Source organism: Netta rufina (genome assembly GCF_964035555.1).
Source record: "Netta rufina genome assembly, chromosome: 2".
Taxonomy (NCBI): domain Eukaryota; kingdom Metazoa; phylum Chordata; class Aves; order Anseriformes; family Anatidae; genus Netta; species Netta rufina.
The window spans coordinates 6,266,601-6,288,203 of NC_140124.1; the positions used below are offsets into that span (position 1 = coordinate 6,266,601).

At 40.9% G+C, this 21,603-nt stretch overlaps 1 protein-coding gene across 1 annotated transcript; it reads right to left on the reverse strand.

Annotated features, from left to right (window-relative positions):
• Positions 1 to 367: 367 nt before the first annotated feature.
• Positions 368 to 21,419, reverse strand: EXOG (exo/endonuclease G; the record flags this gene model as incomplete). Its single annotated transcript, XM_084306698.1, has 6 exons — positions 368 to 888; positions 12,011 to 12,125; positions 14,839 to 14,915; positions 16,553 to 16,692; positions 20,011 to 20,160; positions 21,272 to 21,419. 6 exons carry the CDS (start codon positions 21,417 to 21,419, stop codon positions 427 to 429), a joined length of 1,092 nt encoding a protein of 363 aa, XP_084162824.1. The 3' UTR covers positions 368 to 426.
• Between the last annotated feature and the right edge of the window lie 184 nt (positions 21,420 to 21,603).

Consider the following 21,603-nt stretch of genomic DNA (forward strand, 5'->3'; position numbering starts at 1 on the left):
AAACTACCACAGTTTCTACAGCATCATTCTGAAAGACAATTGCAGGCTGAATTACATTTAGACATGTTCCAGCTATACTCCCAAGGTGTCTACTGTCTATTTTTATAATATTCCTAGAAGGGATTCCGTACAAACCCCAAGTCTGACGTCCAGCTTGGAAAATAGCACAAAGCCTTTTCTGGAGGTCCTGTAATCTATTCCTGCCAAAAAGGAGTCATTTTCATTTCCCATACCTAAACACTGCAGCAAGGCACATGTGGGCATCGTGTTACACAAGAATGAACATTATTCCAAACCCATCAGTTTCCAAATGTTTCTTTATTGTTTTCACAATTTAGAAAAGGATCGTTTATAAAGCTCTGTTTTTTGTTTGCCTTCAGCTCCCTTCTCAAAGTACAAAACCCAAGCATCTTCCTAAAGAAGTACTCAGCCAGCTTTCCCCTCTCTAGCTGCTGTTTCTTTTTCCTGCAGTAGTTCTTCCTCCTTCTTCTTGTGAAGCTTTAGGAGATATTCATCAGGCTCAATTCCTGCCTCCTTTAACTCTGACATGGCTTTCTCCAACCGGTGCAACGTACGGGCACTCTGCACTTTTCGAGTGGTGATGTACAATGTAAATTCCTTGAAGCCTATCAGTTTACAGGTGTCCACCTCACAGATATTTTTAACATCTTTGGTTTTGTCCACCTGGGGGAAGAAAACTAAACCTGCCATTTTTTCCAGCTCTTCAATATTTACTTGGAACTCAGTCAGCTGGTGACTGAAGCCTATGGGATTGTTTGGCACCACAAAAGCCCCCAGCACCAAGGGCTCTGTCGATGTTCTGGTCCGTCTGGCAAGGATCACCTTGTAGAGGTGGGATGGCACAGCTACATCATCCTTTCCAATTACCTGTCAAAAGAAAAGACACAGATCTTGTCAACCGAGGGGAAAAGAGAAGTGAGACCAATCCTACTGCCTCTAAAAAGGAGTCCCAGCACATAACTACACACTGAAATCATGTGCAATGTTATCAGACCAGAAGCTGAAGTGGAAAAGCACAATTTCATTGCAGCTCCTCATACAGCCAGTCAGGACTGAGCTAGTCATTTGATTTCTGAATCTCTTTCTCAAAGAGGAGAAGCAGGGCAGAGAACGGTTCACTGCAGGGTTGTTTGGCCACTGTTGGTAGAAGACTCTCCCAGAAGGTTCTCTGCCTTTCTCATACCACCACTGACTTCACATTGCACTGTTAAAAACAACCATGCAGACAAAAGGCCAAAAGATTAGCCTGTCATTGTCTAGATATTTGTAAAGATCCAGAGCAAGGAGCTCCAGCAGAAGAATTAATTTAACCTAAATCTCCCAAGCACTTGCAAACCAGAGCAACTTCAGTTACAGCTGAAACTGAACTGGAACCGAATCCGAAAAACATATTTGGAAACAGGGAGTCAGCCAAGAGCCCAGCTCCCTAATCCTTTGGTGCTGATCTGTAAGCGTAGCTGACATGAAGGCATGGTCGAGGTTCTTGTCCTGCTGCGTCACATTGTTAACGCTTTGAGCGCTGTTTTCAGTAACGCTGGATCTATACGTTTTACATGAATCCTGATCTGACTGCTCCAAATCACGTACCTTTTAACACCCATCTCAAATCAGCTCTCACTTACCTTCTGCCAGTCATTTTTCATATCTCTAATACCCTTATACAGGATGTTTTTACAAGCTGTATTACCTAAGAAAATGCATTTTTGAGAGGATCTGGATATAAAGTACATTCGGTGACTCAGTATCCTGAAGGAAGTCTATCCAAAGAAAATGCATAATTTGATGAATCTGCTTCTTCCATGAATTCACTATGATTCAACTCATGAGCTTGTACGTAATAGATTTCCTGCTGTGTCAATCGGATCAGGATCCAGGAATTTAACTGAAGCACCAGGATGGGATGATCAGGAATCTGATGTCACACAAGGCCCACTAAACTCACACACATATGTTACACAGAAGATACCCCACCCTGTCTCAAAAATTAGTCCCAGGGAAGATACCTGTCGAAGATAAGTGTAATCTCTATTCAGAAAGTGATGCTCATGCATGCACTGTGTTAGGCTTTTCTTTTTTTCCTGCAGTGTTGCTGAACTGGGTCTGCCGTGCCGACAAGGTACAACAGGCTCACGCAGGAGAAGTTTCAGTTTTGCATAGCCCTTCTGCATAACCACCCTTCAAAAATTCATGCTTTTATTCTAACGGCAGCAGAAGAAAAAGATACAGACTCCCTGCAAGAACTACAAAGGCATCTTGTTTTCACATCAAATCCAGTAATTTGGTAGTATTTCCAGTACTTGCAATACCTGCAGAAGCGAAGGCTGCTTATTTGATTTCTGACAGCCTTTGTTAGATGCAGTTAAAACACAATTTCAGAGAAAGCAGGCATTTATTTCACTGCCACAACTGATCACATTAATTGCAAGTATTTTACAAGCTAAGTTGGTATATCAGTTCAGACATGCTTGGTCGATTTATATATACAGTATAACTCAACCACAGAAGAAATATTTCCTACGTATGCTTTATTCCGAGAGTAGTTGGTACTTCTGCAAAAGGAAACACATTTTTTAAATTTAAATTTGACTGTGGCTATTGAAACAAAGTTCACTTCAGTCTATTCTAACCGTTCAGTGCTGGACGTGTGTCTTCTACCTCTGATGCCAGCTCTGGTTAGGCTGAAACCAGAGAAAAGCACCTTTAGGAGAAAGGCCAGCCTCTAAATACAAATGATTTATTCCAGGTTTTGCACAACAACGTAGCAGTAACTTTACTACAGTCTCTGACAAACATGCTCTTAAGATTTCTTTACTCTGTTACCAAAAACAGATATTTCCTCCCCTTCCCCATACTAGGCTATTTAACAGCATTGCTGTAGTTTACACTTTTCTACAGAAATGATCTTGCTTGTGCCACCAACACTCTCCTAAATAAAGCTCTGCCTAAACATCTAGCAGTGATTGAAAACGGAAAGCAATAAATAAATGCCTTATGCCAAAGCTACTTTCCTTTTCTACGACAGATGTCTTGATAGGGAAATGAGAGCTCCCGAGTGTCAAAGCACTTTACATTTAGCATTCAGTGTGGGTGAAACCACAGTTGCAGCTCCTCAGGATCAACTGCATAAATAATCAAAGCCGACTGACATACAGGTAATTTTAAAACACTCTGAAAACTACGCTTCGACCCACTGTTATACCTGGTGGGTTACACTGAACTACAAAAACGAGGCGTGTCGGGGTGTAACCTGCTTGAGATAGCTGGCACTCAAACTGGGGAGCACATGCAACGTGTTGGGGGTGGGAGGGAGGGAGCTAAGCAGCATGAAAAGCCCCCATGGGGAGAGGAGGAGGGGATTCATATTTCCATATTCACCCGAGCACAGGCAGCGACTGATGCTGTTGAAGGCTGGAGCTCTTTTTTTCCTGGTGGAGAAGGGAGCTTGCAGAGCCTGTGCTGCAGTCCCACCTCCTGCACGCTGCCAGGGCAGGGCAGAGAAGAAGGAAGAGGCTGTGCACAGCTGTGCTGCACCCTGAAGCTGCTGTGTCCCCCCCCCCAGGGAAGGCAATACTGAGAACAAACCCTGCTCCCCAGATTCCCCTGGGCCAACAACCCCTCATCAACATCATTCCTGTGCCTGCGCTGCCTTCTCCAGGGCTCTTTGCAAACTTTTTCCTGCTATAAATACCTGCATAACACCTTGGTCCTCCTTAGCTTTGTCCTCTCCGCTCCTCAACACCTCCCACGCACAAACACACACCAGCATCCTCTGTCTGTTGTATAAAAGACCAGAGGAAGGGTGAACAGGTAGCTGGAGCTGCTGGGAGCACCTCCAATTAGGGGATATATATGGCATGTGTAAAACAAACAGGTGAATGTGTGCGAGCGAGCTAGCAGAGGGAACAGGGGATTGAGGCTGAGGACTTGAGTGGGTGGAGAGAAAGGCGAGGGAATGAACAGAGCTGCACAGAGAGTGGTTAGGTACGAAATGGAAATGCTGAATGCCTGGAGTGGGTGTTAAGGGAAAACAGACCCTATGCTTATGCAGTATTAAGCCCCCCCGATATATTTCTATATATTCTATGCAAAATAATGCACATTTATGCACTGTATATGAAGGAAGGAGGAAAAGAAGGAAAGAGAGGACTACTTCCAGAAAAAGGAAGGTTTTTTTTTTTTTTGAGAAAAGCAGTTCTAAAAAACTCAACTCAGCACAGGCAATGGCCATACATGCAATTTATGTACCACTTCAGTTCCACACAAGCTCTCTTTTGAGGATTTAAATAAAATTTAAGTAGCGCACAGGCTTTATACCGTATCCTCTGAGTAGCAATAAACTCTTTCTGCAATTACTTTGCTGAGTTCTAATACCGTTAAAATGATTAAGACAAATTTTTAGCCTGCCAAATGGCCGGAGTCCACGGCAGCGTCCTCTCCTTACACAAAACAGGGTGTAAAAGCTCTGCCACCAGCTCTTTCTGCAGGTAGGAAAGAAGGAAGATAGAGGGTGCCCCATTTCTCTGACAGACTAAATATGCCTGACAAGGATTTTTCTGCACTTTAGCACTTATATGAAGCACACACAGGAAGCATCACCAATCAGCTCTGCTGCCAGTGTGATGCAGTGATTCTTGTTAAAAAATGAATGCAGTTCTGGAGCATGCTGTAATATTTCCATGACTATGTTCTTCAATATACCACAATTTGCCTTTCTCTGGGAGTTGACACAGAAGCTGCAGAGGAATGAATCCACATCACTGGCCCACCACACAGCCCAACAGCCAGGGAGAGAAACAATGTGCGATTCTGCAGAAGTGAAGTTTGCAACAGAAGCAACTGGTAAGAAAAACAAACTCAACAAGTCATTTCCTATTGCCACCTAGAGGATCTTCCCACTTAACTACAGCAGCCTGAGTCACTAACCTGACCTGTGCCATCCCCTTTATCCCCCATCCTCAATGCATGCCTAAGAGAGGCAGGGAACATATGCCCCTAATGCAAAAAAAGGGAAAATGGGTTAAGATTATCCATACAGAAGCTGACTTTGATTTGTGCTAGTCTATCCACAGGCAGCAGACGATCTTTTCGCAATCAATGCCTGCAACAGCTATCTGTCCCAGTTGGAAAAGAGCAGCAGTTTTTAATAGTGTATGTGACTCAGAAACATCTCACGAGCTAATACAACAATCTAGAAAATACAGCCATGGCATATTGAAAATCACTGCTGTCCCACGTGCTTTCTCACCCTGCTGAGAGCAGGCCACAAGGAAAGTTTTCTCTATTCCTGTAAACTTTTGCTAAAACTTTCCAATTGTCAACATCCTCGTGACAAGGAAAAAAATGCACAAAACCTAAAAATCCTCTTTTTGCAGCAGTAAAAGTACTCCTTTCCCATCATCGTTTGGGATACTGATGTGAAATTTCAGATATGACTTCACTTTTTTTGTTTGTATTTGTTCAGCATACTTATGTTCACTGCCCTAACTTTTTGGAGCTGCTTATTCCCTTGTATTTTGCTTTCCACAGTGATCTGGTGCTGCCTGAAGCCCTGTAACTGAACTGGTGTCATCTAATAATGCAACTTTATGACAATGCCATTTTCAGCATAGTGTTTATTTATTTTTTAATTATTATTATTATTATTGACACTGATATTGATATTCAACAAGTGTGTCTAAATTTGTTATACTCAATGTTATGCCCAATTAAACATGAACAACAGTCACAAGGATGGGCCATCAAAACGCACACAATTCCTAACATTTAGAGATGCTTAAATATTGCTAAAACAACAAACCTAACAGCAGTTAAAGCACTTAACGAGCTCACACAGATAGACAAAGGTGAAGGCAGGAGCAACAAGATTTCTTAAAACACGGAGAATTTAGTGAACTTTGATAAATTCAGTCTCATACCTAAGTCACTGGATGAGGATTTTCCTGAACTTGGCTTTTTGCATAATATTTTTTCATAACTATTCTTGCTTGTAGTTATTTTTTTAATTGGAAGAAGGACAAATTTGATAATATCTGCAGAGTGCTTAAATATCACAATAAAGAATGAAGGCATTTGCTAACAGCATCCAGGGTAAGTTAAAGCATATGGCATTAAATAATGTCACCTTCATGGGGGTAATCAGATAAAGACAGGAAAAAGCAGTCCCTAAAAATCACAATTTGGGCTTTATGAGAAAGAAAATTCCATTCTGACATAAAGGGCGTAATGGCAGAATACCTAGAAGATTGTATTAGAACAGTAGCAGAACTGTTATTCTGATTAGACATTTTAAAACAAGCTTTATCATATCTTTGTTTTACATTGTACTGGTTGCAGCTGCCCTGAGCAGTAAGAAACTTATCTTCTTTTGAAAGGGTAGGAATAATTTTTAAAAGTAAGGACTCATGAATGTGAAAGTAGTATTTTGCCACCTAGTGACTAGAAAATGAAAATCAACCAACAGAATTAGCAGAAGGGACTAGCCTTTCATCAGCAAGTGCCAGCTCTCGACTGGCAATTATCTGAGATTCTGGTAAACAGAAATCACATTCAATCATGACTTAACTGCCAGCACACGCTGAAGAGTCCTTGCATCAAAGGGTACCATCACAAAGACATTAAAATGATAGCTGCAGATTTTACCTCTGCACTCCAGGAACCATTTCTTCCATCCCACCCTGTCTTTAATAACATGAGTTTAAAACAAAGCCATGCTGCAAGCCTGGATGGACTGAAAACAGCACACGTACAATTCTCCAGGTAACAACACTTCCATCTACATCCGGCCATTAACGAAATTAAGATGTCCGTCGCATTTCTTGAATTAAAAAGGACATTCCCATCACACAAAATAAGACTGCACCTCTCTCTAAAGAGAGGCTTGTTTCGTTTTAGCTGCAACTTACAGCATGCCACTGACCAGGCCCATCAGATGTTTTATTGCAGATAGTATCCTTCCTGCTGATACGACCCTGTGTTTGACAGTCAGGAGCTCATTATAATTTGATATTGAATTCTATATAGAAGCAGACAATCTGGCAACGTAAAAAAATCCCGTTCCTATCAGTATAATTTGTTTACTTGATTGTTGTGACAGCTTTAACCGCCTTCACTCCAATTCCTTCTGGATTTGTGTTAGGCAGCACTGATTCTGCTGATAGTGTGTTTTTTTTCCCCCACAGTATTTGGGAGAACTCTATCAGATAGCATTGAGAAGAACTGAATGTTGTGAAGGCAGTTCTGGTAACACAGAAAATAGAAAACAGTACTGATAAAAATGTATTAATGAACTGTTACAAAAACGCACAGCCAAGTTCTCCAAATATACGTATTTCTGAAAAAAAAGTGTTATGGTCATTTTGCTATCGCCAAATCTGGCAATCTTAAAAAAAAAAATAAATTAAAAAAAGGAAACAAGAGATGGTAAAAAAAAGTTCTGCCTAAAACCACAATTACAGCATTAAAGGACACGCTCCACCATATTTTTTTTTCTTTGTTTTAATCAAGAGGATGTGTACAGGCATTCCAATGCCATGTTTACATGATGACAGACTACTACTCCCACAAAATCCACTTAGGTTATACTTAACACTGAATCCACCACAGCCCCTATCACCACTCTTCCTATAATAAAAGAACCTTCAGGAGTGCTACAGTGCTAAATAAAAGCAATCCCATAAATCTACCCTGCACCTTTGGTGTCTCTTCTCCTCCAATCTTAACCCAGCGTCTATTATTTTCACTTGTACATCATGTCTAAATTTAGGGCTGACAGCTCTCTGGTCATTTACACCAGCTGATCTAGTAACTACCCATTTGAACGCAGGTTTTATGGGACGTGTATAATGGACCTACATCCCCTAGGTGTCTGTGTAGCCTTGAGCACATTTGGCAAAGCCAACAAGTAGCCCCCAGGTTTATTTCTTCCTTTAACAAAGATTCGTGCTCTCCTGGCTAAGAAACTTATAAGAGAATCTCTACTGCTTTTGAAACCTGACTGCAGAAACCATAAAGTACCATCTTAGATTTGAGAGGTGTGATTTGTGTCCCGGGGACTTGTTTGCCACAGAAATAGATAACAAGTAAGTGTATTTTCTGGTTCAGTTGTTGTACAACTCTGGCCCAGCCTAGAAAAGCAGCCATTCCATTTTGAAAATTAAACCGTAGACCTGATTCCAGAACGAGCTCACTAAAAAGTACAGGAAAATGTTGTCTTCAAGCAATAAACAAAGTGTTATCTAAACCATACTTACTTTAATGGGAAACCTTTCTCAAATTAACATTTACTACAGTGGCATAGGGAATAAGAGAGTGGAGGGTTGAGCACGATGCAGGAGAATTATTGCAAAATTTATATTTCCAACTCCAAATCTGCTGACAGAGGAAAAACACCGAAGTGACAGTCACTGGAGAGCAGCAACGTACAAAACGAGACAATGTCATTTTGATTTGATCTGGACGAAGATGAAAAACCTGCATCTGCCTCTCCAACGACACAGAACAGATTTTTCCTGTTGGCATTCTATTTTACATACATTCTCAAAATGTATTTTTCAGATACCAAGCGTGGTCATCAATCTACTCTTTGCAATAAAAGCCACTGCTGGAGACAGATGAAATGACAGAACATATCTGAGGATACAGCAAGTTCAGCCAATAGATAGAACAACGTTGGCATCTAAGGAGTTCAAGGTTAATTCCCTTTCTGGAATTAAACAGCAAATGGTACCAGAGTCCAAGCAGGAACTGGGAACAATGCCATGACCGATGCTCTGTTTTTCCTCTATAGTGATCTAAAAATAACCTTTTTGGATGTCTGATGAGAAAAACACCAGCCTGTAAAGCCACGGATACATATTTCATCACTTCTTTAGCCAAAAAACAAGAAAACTACAATTGAAGAGAGGAACTGAAGCAAATCAACGTGGACACATTCACAGTAGTACTTGTGTCTTTTCTTTTTCTACACCTCTAGTCTTGTAGGATGAGAACAACATCAGAAAGGAGCTCAGCCTTAACAGTTATGTTGCCAGATGACACGTTGCAAGTCTCAGCACTTTGGTGTACACTACAGCACTTTTCCCTAAACAGCACACACAAAGAAAAAGGACACCTTCCCACATCAGCTTCATAAGCCCAAACAATGAGGTCTAAAAGCCTTTCATTTCTAAGTCACTTGTTTGAACCTTACAGGGTTTGCTCCTGAAAGATGGCTAAGAGGTACCTTCCCATCTCATTCAGCTGCAAACATTTTAAGTGTTCTTGTTTTAGGGGCTGAAGCCCAGACTACCAAAATCAATGGCAATGACAGCAATTGTGTATGTTTGAAAAGAACTTCTCCTCACTGTTTTGACAGGTTGCGTTCCCTCTTCTAAGAGTACGTGTTGATGGATGGAGGAAAAAAAAATAAATCAAAACCAAAAAAATCCCTCAACACTCTACTCTGAACTTTCTCCTCCTAAAGGAGGGCTTCAATGGCAAACAAAGGCACTTATACTATAAAGAAATCTCACAATAACCAAACAATCCTCAGCCTGCATTTATTTATGCTTAGAAGTGTACCCAAACAGGATCCAACTCAAATAATTGCATATTCAACCCAACCTCACCCCCAACCAACATTTTATTTTTCCACCTGCTGACAGTATTATCTGTTCTTAAATACAAATCAATCTATATAATGAATCTCATCCTAGGAAGCTGACTGAAGGATTTATGAATGGCCAAATGGCGAAATGAACACGTGAGTGTGATCGTTCCACCCTTTTCAACTCCACACTGAACTTCACTTCATAGTTTATATTAAGACCAAAACTGATAAAACATTCGTAAAAGACCGGAGTTGTCATCAAACCCAAAGATGATGAAGACATCTTGGCAACGGACAAGAACAGAACGATATGATAATCAAAGCAGCACGGACATTTTGTGCCACTGTTATTCCAGCACCAGATCCTGGTATCGAGTTACTTCGAATAAAGGCAGTAAGATGCAGTGCCTGCCGTTATTTTTTACCTGTGGAATACTAACATTTACATTTCAAAACCAAAATGTAGAGCCATAATTGTATTTTAGAAAAGGTAATCTTTCCTCTTCTAAGCAAACACTTTCTCTAGAGAAAAAAAAAATAAAGATGAGCAGTATTAAACCAAAACGGTTGATAGATGCAGTTGATAAATGATTCAACTGCTTCCTGGAAAATCGTTTTAGCCTATAAAATTTTCAAGTCTGCTCAGGATTTTTAGCTCTTTGCAATGTAAGACTGAACTGTATTTTTAATTGTAAATAAATGCAATATCTTGACAACTACAAGGAAACAAATTCCAGCAAGCTATGTGCAAACCTGGAGAACTCTTACGGTACCATTCTGTATGACAGTGAGCCAAATGTTCAGCTTGACACTGCTGAAAAGTAACATTTCCCTTCTGCTCCCAGCTACGTGGTTTTGCCACATACCTCACACTGTCACCGGTACGTGCTGGACTCCTGTGGGCTGATGTATCTTTCTATAGCAGTAGAAAAAAAGCCAAGGAAACAAACAAAAACAAGCCAGCATGGATGGTTCTCTCTGTTGCACTACTTCATTAAGGACCTCGTGGAAGGATGTGCCAATCAGCACCTGCATACAAGGCTGGAACTGAAGGTTGCAACTGCCACCCAACATGAAAAAGATGAACTATAATTATTGTGTTTTTATGTGCGTAACATAGGACTGTCAGGAAAACAAACAAAAAAAGAAACAAAAACCAAAGCAGTGATTTCATCACAGTCAGGGTTATAGACGTGTGGGTGATATAAGGGATAGGTTTTAAAGAAGTAAACAGGTAAAAGTGAACAGGAAAAATTACATTCTGTCACTGCTGATTTCCAAGCTCAATCAAAAAAAAGTTCCAAGCGCATTCAGAACAGAGAAATAGTGCCTAAATCTCACTGCTAAACAAGCTAGCATTGAAAGCCGAACATCTTGCTTTTTAGCATCTCTCAAATCCTCAGCTACAGGGTTTGTTTTTATAGCAAGCTCATTCATTGCTCCTCAGAGACCTAGCTGGACAGCTGAATCACTCACGAGCTGACGCTGCAGTTCATCTGAGCATTTATTTTCATGGAGAAGTGTTTTTTTCAAGAGGTGCAAAATACCCTATTATTTGCATTATGCTTGCTAGCATTCAACAACTGAAAACAGCAATAATATGTCATTACAGTAGGGGCAGAAGAGCATAGTAAGGTTTTCGAGGAACCTTACAGATCCTACAGATGTCTATAAGCATGCTTACAAGAAGTTAGGACAAGCAACCATAAATTCACCTTTCAACATGATAACCTTTCCTGATTGTCTAACAGCGATAATAGAGAGTGTGCCTGATCAAACCTGTATCTTCAGGGTATTTAAAACAAATAATAACATGGGGGACCAAAATAGGTATCAGTACAATGGACAAGCAATTATACTGCATTCACCTAAAACCTACCGAACTTGAATGAAGTCTTTCAATTGACTTTGTTGTTCTCAGATAAGGCCTTGCAACTGGGATTTTAAGTGATACATATGGGATATCACCAAGGAACTGCTTTTGAAATTGCTTTTAGCAGAGCACAGGCATTGCAATCCCCTAAATAGGTTTGAAAAGCCCCCATTACCTTTGTAGTGCCGTGTTTCTAAAAAATACATTAGTGACTGCATAGATGCATTCAAATCAGCAAAATCCACTAACTCTCTGCTTAGACACTGTCACACAGAAGTCAGACTATAGTTTTACTGCAAATCACGAAGACATTCAATAGTTCTCTCATTGTAAATAAAACAAATCATTTTAAAATTATATTTTTAACACGTAGGCAAGATATTTCTAATGAATTAGTCCCAACTACTATTGGACATATTGTACATAGTAGGATGTTTAACTTTGTTTTATCACGCTGCAATGATATCAAACCTGTTCTTAAATAGTAATTTAAAAAAGTATAACCACTGCACAATTAACCCAGTACATACCTGGTAAGTAACACTCTTCTTTCCATCATCATTTGTTTGAGGCAAGGTCAGAGGTCCAGAAACTACCCAGACATCCTCAAATCTCTCGGTCAATTCCCGACAATACATTTCCATTCTGAAACATATTTGTCAGACTGAGTAGAGCCAGCTGGGAAAACTTAACACAACAAACTTCAAAAAAGACTGTGAAGGGCAAGAGGACTTCTCCACACTCACATGACTAATTGACATGCCGAAGAAGGTAAACTGCAGGCCCAAGCCATACTTCCCTCTTGTTCCAGTTTCACTTATGTATAGATAGGTGTGTGTTATCACACCCATCTGAAAATAGTTCCTGTAGCCTTGCCACCTAACTTGAAAATCTGAATTCTCTACTTAATCCCATACCTGACACCAGAAAGATAACTATTGATTAGATTAGCAGGACGCTTGTTTTAAACAGGCTGTGGCATTCTTGTTCAAATGGTTCTACCACACTACTGCGTTTGTATGTTCACCCCAAGGAACCAATGTCCTAAACAAGCAGCTCTTTCTGTAGCTCAAAGAACTTTCAGTTATTATGTGCCATTCCTGCTAAGCCTACTTATTGCTTTTTTTGATATATAACTAATTAAAAAGAGTTACTCCAGAAATACTAACGTTCTTTTTGTTTTCTAAACTAGCTGATTCAGTTTACAGCATAAAATACTTCCCCAAATAAAAAGTTTTCCAGATTACAGCTTTATTACAGAAAATGGGAGATTGTAACCACTCTGATCTAACACCCCAGGTGTTACAGAAATTACATAAAGTGAGCACCTACTGGGCCTTTACTAAAGGCAGAACTGTACCTCACTCAAATGGACAAAGAGACCAGAACATGAGACAGCCGACCCCAGATAATATGTCTGCTTTTACGGGGGAAAGTTTCTCCCCCTTCTCCCTCCTGTTCCTCATACCTCTCACTTGGGCCAACTTTAGCACACCTCACCTGTCCATAACCCTGACCAAAACCAGACTTTTTTTCCTGTGATGGGTTAGTAAGTTAAAAAAGCTCACACAAATCAGAATTAGCAGGAATTAACCCATTTTTCTTTGGTGATAGTGCGCTGCCATGTGACAAGCCAAAGCACTGACCACAAGCTAATTTTGTTTTCTGTTCTCATTAGCTTTGCTCAGAGATCAGACTACAGGAACCACGAAGTTACACTCAAGACAGAAGGGAAGAAAGAAGCACGCTGGTAGGAAGAAAACGATAAACGAACAGTTAGACCACATCAAGAAACCAATCTAGTATCTTACTATCTAAGTTTCCTGAAAGACAGTCCTGCAGTTCTTTCCCCTTGCTCCCCTTTTTTGCCCCAGCTGCACTGTCCTACTCCACGCTGGCTCTAGCATTCATCTCACCCGTTGATCTGATTTTCAAATCTGGCAGAAATGTAACAAACCAAACCAAAATGTGGATCAGTTTAACTGGGTTAGTAAATGGAGTCAACTCGGTGTAGAGTAAGGCACGTATCAGAGCTGGAACTGGGAAAGCAGCAAAAACACGCAGCTGAAGGGCAAACACCACTTTAAAAATCATCAGACTGTTAAACTGTCTAAGCTGTATTGTCTGCACCTCAAAACACAATTCAAGAAGTGATTAAAATCAAGAAAGGAAGGGAGTACTAAAGACAGGAAGGGATGCAACACATATGAGGTACAGTACCCTTAAAACTACGTATCATTTAAAAAGTGACTGACGAAACAAGTGACACAAACACCCGGTTTGTGTACTTAAACTGTGGCGATAAGGTGCTGGGGTTGGTAGAAAGTGATAACAGCAGCTTAAATTATGGGGCTGATAGTGGCAGGGGAAATTCTAAAATACTCCCCATGATTTCCTGATCAGGCACCAATCCCGCTCCAGAGAAATAAGGAGGGTTTCCAGCCTTAAACTGGTTCCAGCGCTTAGCTTCAGTACAGGGAAATTTTACGCTCAAATACTCGAGGTATTAAAACAAAACAGAAACATCTCTTAAAATGTTATAGCGTTTTATTTGTCTATAAAATAGTGTAACCTTACTGAACGCCTCATATGATTTTATATGCACTCTTGTAAAACTGGAAAGCAGGTGCGTGTCGTTGAACGATGATGCATTTCTGACATACTTTTAGTACAATACTGTACACGATTTTGCCAACCTTCCCTCGAGTGAGCCTTGTGAAATTCATCATTCTCCCCTCCTGTTTCTGAGTCTTCACATTCTTTAAGCCCTATGCAAGAAGCACAGAATGAATGCTCGTTTTATTAGGCTTTTTTTCTGCTCAAGGGGATGACAGAATAAAAACCCTACATAAAGAAAGGTAAGATTTACTTCCACTCGCTTCACCTCCCAGCTGATCCAGCCAGCATTCACAAACAACAGAGAACTTGCCTGACTGCTACTTGGAAGCCAGCACTCCGAGAAATACCTAAAAAAGCCCTGGAGTAGTCACAGCTCAGCAGGGAGCACTCAGTTCTCTTATTCAAAGTGAACAGATGTCCACGTACAGAGATGTGGATACTCTGATATTGGAAGTGATTTTTTGGAGATGTTAAAACTAGATCTAAACCCTTTCCCTGCTCCTACTTATTTTTCCTTAAGGACGGAAATGTTAAGCCTGGTACCTTTACCCGCATCAGCCAGAATAAATGATTTTATTCTAAATAAACGCCCTGTAAAGTTTTCCTGAATAAAGAGCTAAAGCAGCCATTATACTGCTCTTGCATTGTGAGGACTGTGAGTTACCTTTCAGAGAAGGTTGACATGATCTCTACAGATCATATTTTTCATTTAGTTAATTCCTTATAAGTAATTTCTCACCTGTTCCAAAATCCAGCATTATTTTCATAATTCTGAGGCACAATGTTAGAGAGATAAAACGTTTCAGCCATAGCTCTCTGCATGAAGAAAGAAAATAGTATCATTTCATTGAAACATCCGAGCTGTAAACACATTTTTTAAGTTTTTGGATCAGAAGCCATTTCTAGTTTAGTTTTACCATTATCAGAATAAAAGGTCAGACAAGAGCTGAGTCAGAGTATCTACAAAAATGTTTGGAATAAGAGGTGTAAAACTGAGGAGCAAACCTTGCAAATTGGATCTATTCTTTTTTTTTTTTTTTGGACAGAAACAGTACAAGAATGTCCAATTCTAGAGGCATGGTAGTAATTAACATGCTAACAGACTCCCAATACTGTACTGTCTTTGGAAGCAACTAGATACTCTTTATTTTAAAGGGGACAATGCTTTCAATCATGCTTTTCATTTATTTGAGTGATTATTCACCAGCTTTTTCTTTCTGTTAGAACAAAAGACAGAATATTCATCTCTATCTTACAATCTTGCAAATACATATGATGCAGGTAATGAAATGATGGGACCATAATATGCAAACAGCTACATACCTGCTTAATTTTCTGCTTTAAAAGTGTCAGAAACCTCTCTGAATTAAAGCTTGCATATCTCGAGATGTGAATGACCTGGGGCTACAACTACACATATGCAGGAAAATACAGTATAAAAAAAAATCCAAAATCTTTACCCAGAATCTTCACAGGTTCTGTCCCTGTCAATGTTTTTCAGATACTTCTTCATCAAAGTGAAGGTGCTGACAGAACTTTTTACAGTAATGGGCAAACACTGCCTGCACTAATTAAACCGTGAAATTAAGGTTTTATAACTCTGTATTGGAAAGACTGTATTACCTCACTGCATTTCAAACCAGGTAGAGAATCTCTCTGTGCAGGTAGCTCATCTGCTAAAACTGCCCAGGTATCACAACTAACCTCCCAGCAAGACACTTCCAGCAGAAATAAAACGACTGGTATTTTGATCCGATACATGCCAGCATGCTGTCACTCTGCCCCAGAGCATACTACTACGCAGAGCAGAAATACAAATTCAAACTGCTTCTTAATTGACAAATTGCCTGCATTAGGCACATTTCGCATAAGGATCCAATAAATCCGAGGCTGCTTTGTTAGTCAGCCAAGGCATTAGGGCATGCTTTTCTTACAATTCAAACCAATGGCAGGTGAAGACATTTTATAGACTGAAAGAACTATGGCAAAAAGGTTCTAATTTACCTCATATACATTGCCAGAAAGGGGAAAAAAAGCTTTTTAAATCATCCAGTCAATCCTCTTGCCAATGTAGAGCAGTACTTAACAGTATCTTTGCTTTGCCCAATCTAGCCTTAAACATTTCAGCACCTGTTGGCTGAAATGAAGTCATCTCTCCTCGTCTCCCTTTGACTGAGCTTCAGAAGACACTTGTGAGGTCTGGCTGGGGAAGGTTCTCACCTTCTTTGTTCCCATTTGAGACTCTAAATTTCACTCAATTTGGACACCTGAATTAGACTGCATGAGCATCCTACAGTGCTCAATCAAGAATAGACCTTTTAAGTCTGAAATCAGGTCTGTGCTTCAACAATGAGACCATATCCCATCTAAAAACAGTGAAAGGAACATCATACGTTACTCTTAAGAGTCTTTTTACCCTTTCCGATAAACATAAATAAATTAAAAAATCCTACTGTTGAAAATTTGTTATCTCCTGCTGGTGCCATGTGTCCTCGCGACCACCCGCTCCCAAGGTAGTCTTCATTGACAGCACTGAACATTAGAGGGATGTTAGGATCTGGTCTGAATTTACAGTGCCTTCGGTCTGCATTGCCTAAGAAATAACACACTGGATTGTTATCATTAAACTATCAACAACAGGACATCTCACCAAATTGCCCACACTTTAGGATTCAACACAATAATCTGAATATTCTTCTCCTCAGCCATACAAGAGAAGAATTCTCCTTACAGATCCATGCTCCAGTTCCTACCTCCACTCCCACTACCCTTCCCTACCACAGACTGCATTTTTACTGTTTTATAGAGAAAAACGAAAGAAAAATAGTTTACCCTTATCATAAAGGCACACTAATATTAAAGGCAAGATTGCTAAAGATATAAACCAGTACAGATTCTCCTTTTAGGACAATTAAGATACACAAATCCTCACCAGCAGCAGTTCCATTTTTTAACGTTTGAGCCACTACAAGCATTTCTTCTTTTTCCAAGTCTAGCCTGGAAGTGGAATGGCTTTATTTTATAAACTTCCCACTGGTAATAAGGCCATTCCAGAGAACATCAAGTCATTTGTTCTTCACGTGCATAGAATTAAGTGAAGAGCTTTCCTGCCCCTCTCTAGGACTCCCCTGCTGCCTCTCCAGACATTTGGAAATGATGCACAAAAATGACCTGGCTTAAGTCTTCTTTAAGACAGTTTTTATGTTTATTTTTGCAGAGGGTTGTGGGAGGAGTTAGCTGAACTGTTTCAGAGACGGCAGCCCAAACTAAGCTGCTACGTCTGCCAGGGAGCCTGTGGCTTTTTTATAGATTTCGTGGGCATACACCTTTTTGTGTCCCTGCACTGTGTGAAGTCCCAGTCTGCTCCTTGGGAAAGAAGTTACTCAGAGCAGGCTGCAACTTTGAGAAAACTTCATCCCAAAATCAGCCGCTTCCTTGAAAAGGTGATGGCCAGAAGACTTGCATGAATTATTCTGGCACTGACAACCTCCAACAAAACACTGTTTTTCTTAGGGAACAGCCTTGGATCCATCCATGAACATCCATTACGAGCAAGGTGTGCCATGGAGGCAGCTGAGGAACACCCAAGGGCTGACTTCGCTGTGTCTGTGCAACAGGGCCACACAGGTGGTGGGAGAGCTTCAAGCACCATCACTGTTGTCCACATTTTTTTTCCAAATGCCACTATAATTCAAAGAATCCCCAGCATACTGATTTTTCTTCATAAAATTCAGGGTGTCAGGCAAAATTTCACACACACAATATATAGAGGACCATTACATGTTCTCTTTTCATTCAAGCATGAATCAGGACCTGTGCACACAAGAATTTTCCTCAAACTTGGCACTTCATAAAGTACTTTCTCTTGCAATAAAACATGAAGGGCAATTTTCAATGATTACCACTGTTAGTTGTTAAAGTTAAGTGTTCTACAGCTGACTGTGCACACACATTCAGTGATATTACTGAGTGCATACACACCCTATGCATGCTGTGCTCCACGCTCTCCACCTTGGCAGCTTCTCTATCCAAGAATATCTAAGGACCACAAGAAAGGGAAGGAGTGGGAAATGTGCAGACATATTGATAATGCAGATCAGAAACCAGTATATGTAATCAATTTCCTCTTCTTCACTGGCCATCTGTGCATATGTCCATGGAGGTAATACAGAGGTAATGGCAAAACGGAGAGTGGTCAAAGCATCTTTATGCAGCGCAGGTAGAAGGAAGGAGCTCTCACTTTTCTGTTTGGTTTTTTTTTTTGGTAAAGAATGTGGTACAATAGTTTAACACAGGATCGATGCTTAGGAAGCAACACCGATGATGTTATCAGCATGCAAATCAACAGAATTATCTTTTTTTTAAAAAAAAAAAAAAAAGACACTTCATCTCACTATTTAAGACAAAGCACAAAGCATAATTTATCAATTAAACTTGAAAAATGGAAAATATATCATGATTTATTCTCTGTCCACTGCTTTGATAAAATGGAGGATTCCTCCTGTAATTACATGTAGACCTCATTTACATTTAAAGCTAATGCCTTCCCACTGTGCTTTTTAAACACTTAAGTGAACAACACAGGTATGCCCCAAATCTCACTTACAATAGCTCTCATATATAAATCTTGAGTTGAATGTCTCAAGATCTATATTTTCAATTTGCAGTTAGTTGTACCTGATCATTTGGAAAAAGTTTTAACAATTCAACTTTTAAGGCCTGCTTGAAAGTAAGCCTGGAACTACTGCTTTCTTCTCAGAAAGAAGAGAAATCAATGATGCTACTTAGGGGTGGGTTATAAATATTTTCAGGATCATGCTTTTAATTTTGAAAGGTAATTTGAAGACAGTGATAAAGATATATTTAGAGGGCTACTGCTTTCATAAAACATTTTACAATTATAAAGTTATCCATTACTAATAATTCACCTTATAAAAGCTGAACTAATGCTATAAACTTGATTTATAATGACTGTATACCATTCACATTTCACTCAGCACTGACAGCAAAAATCACTAAGCCTGTCTTGCATAAAGAACAGGGAAGAGATTATTAGATAATGCACGTCAGAAAATACAACAGAACTGCATCAAAGTAGGTAATGTCTGCAGCGAGTAGCTATGCATTATCTAGCTTTGAACAATTATAACTGTTGATGCCCTCTGCTCCATTTTTATCTCAGAAACAGAGATTCATCTTTTCTTCACATTCTGAGCAAATCTCTTCAAGATCTATAGGTGAAACAGTCTGGTTATTAAAGGCATTGACTCATTTGGGGCAGTGCCTCAACTGACATAAATTGTCCCACAGAAATAACTACACTAGCAAAGGAAGCAAGAACAATTTGAGGGACTTGAGACTGAATTTTTCAGGTTGAATAAGGTAAGAAGTTTAATTTTCAGTTTTACTTTCTCTCCATCCATTCATATTTAATAGAGAGAAGTTAAGCTTCCCTCCTGCAACATGACTTAGAAGGTTTATACTGATTCAACTACACCGATCTGGTGCTTTTAGACTGTTTCATAAATTCACAACAGAAACTTCTTCTCATGGAAGGTAGCTCTAGTTCTTCACTTCCCCTTCACACTCAGCCCTTGGGCTGTGTCATGCAGACCTGTCTTATACGTGCAATACTAGACAAATCCCAGCAAGATAAGGAATACTGAAGAGACCTGTCAACCAGCAGTGACAGATCTCTTTTAATTCACTAGCAATATCAGCCTTCAAATGTAACAGAGCTGACATCCATCCAGAGGCCTACTGCCTCCAGTAAGATTGTGAATAGCTGGAAAAAGTCATACCTAGAGATCACTACAGGGTTTTTCTCCCAGTCTATTGCTGGGTCCGCATCCTGTGAACTGCAAAACCTATTCTCAGTGCCGTAAATCTAAGTAAATAAACACCTACATACCCAGTGTCTTCTGTTTTGAAATATGTTCAATCACCCATCTAGGCACGCGCTTTGCCTGATCGTAAGACAGTGCATGATTTGTGTAACATCTGGTCTCTGTTCCAGCTTCAGGGAATCCATATTTTTCCAGCAGAGAGTCTTCTATTGGTTCTGAAGAGAAAAATAAACAGAAAGCAATCCAAAGATGAAATGCGATCAGAAACAAGACAGTAAGAGAAGCATCTCTGTGGATGTGGACATACTGTATAGGGAGCTATTTGAGATTACTGCCACAATTAAAGACAAAAATAATTAGGAAAGCAATCCAGTGAAACTTCTTTCCACCAAGAAACAGCTGTGCTTTCCATCATGCCCTCACAGGAGGATCTGAGCTCTAGGACTAACTCATTCACTGCAATGCCTGCACACATTTACTCAGCAATTACTCTGGGTTGGCCTCTACAGGAGAAACTATCATTTATTTAGGGATTCATCAGCCAAAGAGGAGTTCAGGACACAGGGTATCAACACACAGATTGCCCCTTTCAGGGACTCAGCCAGAAATCAGACTCCCCCTTGCAAATCAGGGTGTTAAGCACAAGTCCTACCATCACTAGGAGTAGTTACACGCTGCTGAATGGAGGAAAACTTCACTGTAAGTTTTTTTTTAAAACATTTTTCTCTAATGGAGGAATATTTGCATCCACCTTACTTACTTTTAAAGCCTTCAGACTACAGAGAAATACATTAACTCCCTCCACACCCTGAGGCACCCTCAATACCCCTTCCCTACACACCTGAAACCCTAGGGAAACTGGGGGGAAAAGGCTGAAATTTATTTATGGCCTGCCCGAACTGTGGGATTCTAAGTAAACATACGTGTAGGTGTGTTTGTTGTATCTTTACAAAGACATGCCAAATGACCAGACCACGCAGGGCTGCTGCAGCTGCCCACAGGGTCAGCCATCCTGTCAGCCGCAGGCACCCCCTCCCCTCACGCACCGCTTGGCTGCGAGCGGGAAGCCGCGCTTATAACGCCATTTTCAGCCCTGAATCCCCCAATATAACATCCCTCCGCCCTCCTTTGCCCACTTCGGGCACTCCACGGAGGAAGCAGCCAAAAAAACAGCAGCTCCAAGGGGGAACGGAGCGGCTGGGGGGGGGGGGGGGGGGGACGGGCGGCTGTGGAGAGCGCGGCAGCGCTGAGGCGGAGCAGCTCCCGCCCCGCGCTGCGCTATGGAGCCGGGGCTCCCCGCGTCCCCTCAGCCCCCTCAGCTCTTACCCTCCGGCAGGACCCGCTCGGGGGCCGGCTCCGGCTGGCTCTGGCTCCGGAGAAGCCTCCAGGCTGCCCAGCAAGACGCGGCAGCTCCCGCAGCGGCCCCGCAAACGAAGCCTCCCAAAAAGCGGCGATGGCGAGGCAGAGCCGCCATGGCGGAGGGAGAGAGGAAGGATGGCGGCGCCGCGCTGCAGCGCCCTCTGTCAGCCCGCCATGGTGGCGTCGCCTCAGTGGAATAATGTGCTAATAAAGGGTAAAACGGGATTTTCCCGAAAGCTTAAAAAAAAATAAAATAAAAGAGGGCTCGCCCTCACAGGGACAGCCCGGAGAGGTGTGCT